Below are 4,344 nucleotides of genomic sequence, written 5' to 3'. Positions count from 1 at the left end.
GCAAGCAGCCATATATTCTAAAAAAGAGAAAATAGTTTTTTTTTTTAAAATCTATGTGTTGTATGATTCAGAACTTAAGTAGTTTAGGAACAAATCTATGTGTTGTATGATTCAGAACTTAAGTAGTTTATAGGAACAAATCCTCTGATAGATTAAGAAATAGAAGAACGATTTTCTGTTGCTTTCCTAATAAAATATTTCCTGTGAATGAAGGTGCTCATTTAATAGGGACCTATGGTTATAATCATATATAAGTTCGTAGTTATTAAGGTTTTATGGGGCTCGGGATGTGGCTCAAGTGGTAGCATGCTTGCCTGGCATGCGTGAGGCACTGGGTTCTATCCTCTGCAGTACATAAAATAAAATAAAATAAAAATACTGTGTCCACCTAAAACTAAAAAAATAAAAAATAAATATTAAAAAAAGGTTTTAATCCCATAATAGAAGCTGAAAGTGTTGTCAAACAGGTGTAGACAGTCCTGGGTTAGTCTTGTGTGATATGGTGATAGGGTAGAGGAAAATGGTAAAAATTGCATTTGAATGTTTATATAAAGCTGGGCACATTGGCTTATTCCTATAGTCCCAGCTATTTGGGAAGCTGAGGCAGGAGGATCACTTGAACTTGGGAATTTGAGCAATATAGAGAGGTCTCATTGTGGAGTATGTGGATTAATTATCACAACTAGATTTTGTGTGTATTTATGTGCATGTGTGCTAGAGATTGAAAACCCAGGGCCTCATACATGCTAAGCAGGTACTCTATAACTGAGGTACACACCCAGTTCCCTAACTGCATATTTTTGAACATAAAAATTGTTTTAAATTGTTGCATTACAACCAAGGGGACAATCAGGTAAAGTGAATGAGATGGATATTAGAATCAGGAGCTGTTGACCAGAGGTCTGTATATGGTAAGAATTAAAGCTATAAAGCCTGCATGGATTTCAAGGATAGCATAAATCCAGTAAAATATATTTAGCTAGAAATCAGATAATCTGAGGTATTGGCTTTCAGGGCTGGATTTAGAAGTTGAAAACAGGAGACCAGAGGCAAAGAAGCCTGGTATCTAAGGGCAGGGAAAGATCAAACACCTGGGAAGTTGGAAGACAAGGCAGAAATGAAAATGTCATTTATTAGGAATAAACCAAAGGTTTAGAAACCAGGAGGACAAAGTAGAGATGGAGAAGGACTCCTGGTTTTGGGTAGAGAAGGCAAGTAAGGTCAAATAGAGAAAGAAAGAAAGAAAAAAAAAGAATAATTCTAGGGCAATGATGGTGCCATCACATTCTTCTTTATGTTAAAAATGATAGCAGCCTTGGGTTACAGATAACCAACAGAAGCAGTGAGCTAGAGAGTGAAGAGTGCTGAATTATTACCATTAGCACCAGGAGAGCTAAAAGTATAGGTATTTTCTTATAAAAAGGACCGTGATGCTTGTAGGATGATAATATGGTCATTTAGTTACTTAATGCAGATATTTGTGTAATTTTATGTGTTATTTTATGCAGCTTTCCAAAAGGTTTGGGATACCTGACCATTATGACATCAAGAAACCTCTGGTATATGAGAAGTAACTTTTTCTTTGGTTCAAGATGTTGGATGATTCGCTATTCAGCAGAAATCCTCAAATCAGTTTCATTTAGGCTTTTTGGTGTGACATGTAATAATGGAGACAATGAGCCTTTGGAGAATGAGGACCTATTGAACAACTTACTTACTATGGGAGTTGATATTGACATGGCAAAGAAACGACAGCCTGGAGTTTTTAATAGAATGGTTACAAATGAGCAGGACCTAAAGATGTTCCTTTTGTCCAAAGGAGCTAGCAAAGAAGTGATTGCTAGCATCATATCAAGATATCCACGAGCTATAACACGCACTTCTGAAAGTCTTTCAAAACGGTGGGATCTGTGGAGAAAGATTATGACATCAGACCTTGAAATTGTAAATATTTTGGAACGTTCTCCTGAATCCTTTTTTCGGTCCAATAACAATATAAATTTAGAAAATAATATAAAGTTCCTCTACTCAGTTGGATTGTCCCAGAAATGCCTGTGTCGATTATTAGCCAATGCCCCTCGCACCTTTTCCAATAGTCTTGATTTGAATAAACAGATGATTGAAGTTTTGCAGGAAGTCTGTTTGTTCTTGGGTCACAATGATCCCACAGATTTTGTCAGGAAGATAATTTCTAAAAATCCTTTCATCTTAATTCAGAGCACCAAACGGGTGAAAGCTAACATTGAATTTTTACAGTCAACTTTCAACTTGAACAAGGAAGAACTGCTGCAACTGCTATGTGGTCCAGGAGCTGGAATTCTAGACCTTTCTACAGAATGTGCCAAAAGAAATTATACAAATATCAAAGCGAAGCTGTTTTCTCTTGGATGTACTGAAGAAGAGGTACAGAAATTTGTCTTAAGCTATCCGGATATGATGTTCTTGGCAGATAAAAAGTTTAATGATAAAATAGACTGCCTCATAGAAGAAAAAATTAGTATTTTACAAATAATTGAAAGTCCTCGGGTTCTGGATTCAAGCATAAGTACTTTAAAAAGTCGAATCAAAGAATTGGTACATGCTGGCTATAACTTGAATGTCTCTAACATTGCTCTTCTATCTTGGAGTCAAAAAAGATTTGAAGCTAAACTGGAAAAAATTAAACGGCTAGAACAGTGCCTGGGGAGTTAAAAAAAAAAAAAAAAGTCTTGGGGCTGTGGTCATGGCTCAGTGGTAGAGTGCTTGCCTAGCATGTGTGAATCGCTGTGTTCGATCCTCATACCACATAAAATAAATAAATAAGGTATTGTGTCCATCTACAACTGAAAAAATATTTGTTAAAAAATTCTTATAATGTATTTATATAATTTAATTTTGAATTTGATTTCTTCACCACAAACATATATGTAATAATCCTTTGGGTATTTTATTTTAAAAGTTCATAAGAACTCAATATTGGCATGCTTAAGTGTAGTCTTCCTAACTACTACTGTATTTTGAATTAATGGCTGCTATATAGTAATGGTAGTTCCTGAATGCCATGTAAAACAAATGCAGAAAATAAGCTTTTGTGGTTTCTGTTTGGATTGAAAAATCAACAGATTTGGGCTGGAGATAGAGCTCAGTGGTAGAGTGCTTGCCTAGAATTCATAAGGTCATGTCCAACACTGATCCCCAGCATAGAAAAAAGAAATTGACATTCATTCAAATAGTTTTCTTCCCTCATGGTTTTGAATGGCAAGCTATTTCTTCTGTTATTCCAGTGCAATTAATTATGATTCATCAGTAAAAGTCTGACAGAATAGAAAGGAGGGATTTTCTCGGTTCCAAATTCCATATTTTCTGTTCAAACCATTAGTGTGTCTCCCAACCTAGGATTTACCATGAGTTTGTCCTGACAAGGGCAACTATGGTAGATAGAAGAATAATGGCCACCTAAAGGACCCCAGAAACCATGAGTATGTTATAGTGCAGTGGGTTTTGTAGATGTGATTAAGTTAAATATGATTAAGTTAAGGGCCTTGAGATGTGGAGGTTATCTTGATTAATTGGGATGGGCTCAGTGGAATCACAGGATCCCAAAAAGTGGAAAAGAGAGGCAAATAGGAGGTCAAAGAGGTAGAATGTAGAAACACTTGACCACTTTTGCTGGCTTTGAAGGAGGAAGAAGCCATGAGGCAAGGAATGCAGGTGGCCTATAAAAAATGGAAAAGGCAAGGAAACGGGTTCTGCCCTGGGGCCCCTAGAAAGAAGTGCAGGGCTGCTGGCACCTTGATATTAGCCCAGGAAGAGCAGTGTCAAACTTCTGATGTGCAGAACCATCAGAATAAATTTGTGTTGTTTTAAACCAGTGAGTTTTTGATAACTTGTTACAGCAGCAAATAGGTTAATAACTGATTAGTTGTATTTAAAGGAGGATGTCACAAAATGTGGTCTTTTTATCATTTCTTTATGTCTTCCTCTTATAAGAGTAAATTATATTAAAATTTACTTCTCTGGAATTTCTAATGTTAGTGTTTATGACATCTAAATGTGTTGATAAAAAGCTAAGTGTAAATATCTAAATAAAGGAATATTTTTGCCTAATGAATGTAGTTTAAAGAAATGGTGGTCATGTATATTTATATTTTGTTGGCATTTCATTTAATATAAATAAACAGGAATTTCTGGAGGCATTGACTTAAAAATGACAAATTAGATCATGACTATATTTTGAACATATTCATAATCTAGCTCTGATAGCAACTGAGAGGAGGAACAAGTTTTATGACTAATTACTTTAGATTATTTTTCCAAAGTAATTTGGTTTCTAAATATGGGTTTTGAATTGAGTCACATAACTTC

General features: G+C 35.4%; 1 protein-coding gene across 1 annotated transcript; it reads left to right on the top strand.

Moving 5' to 3' along the window:
* The first annotated feature begins 1,487 nt into the window (after positions 1-1,487).
* On the top strand, positions 1,488-4,086 carry LOC124099834 (transcription termination factor 1, mitochondrial). Its single transcript, XM_046455066.2, has one exon. The coding sequence runs from the start codon at positions 1,540-1,542 to the stop codon at positions 2,689-2,691; it is 1,152 nt and encodes a 383-aa protein (XP_046311022.1). The 5' UTR covers positions 1,488-1,539; the 3' UTR covers positions 2,692-4,086.
* Positions 4,087-4,344: the final 258 nt, after the last annotated feature.

Source organism: Marmota monax, unplaced genomic scaffold (genome assembly GCF_021218885.2).
Source record: "Marmota monax isolate L192 unplaced genomic scaffold, Marmota_monax_Labrador192_F-V1.1 WCK01_AAM20220418_F8-fsc00131, whole genome shotgun sequence".
Classification (NCBI taxonomy): Eukaryota; Metazoa; Chordata; class Mammalia; order Rodentia; family Sciuridae; genus Marmota; species Marmota monax.
The sequence above is the reverse complement of the archived record's forward strand: the minus strand, read 5'-3'. Positions and strand labels throughout refer to the sequence as shown.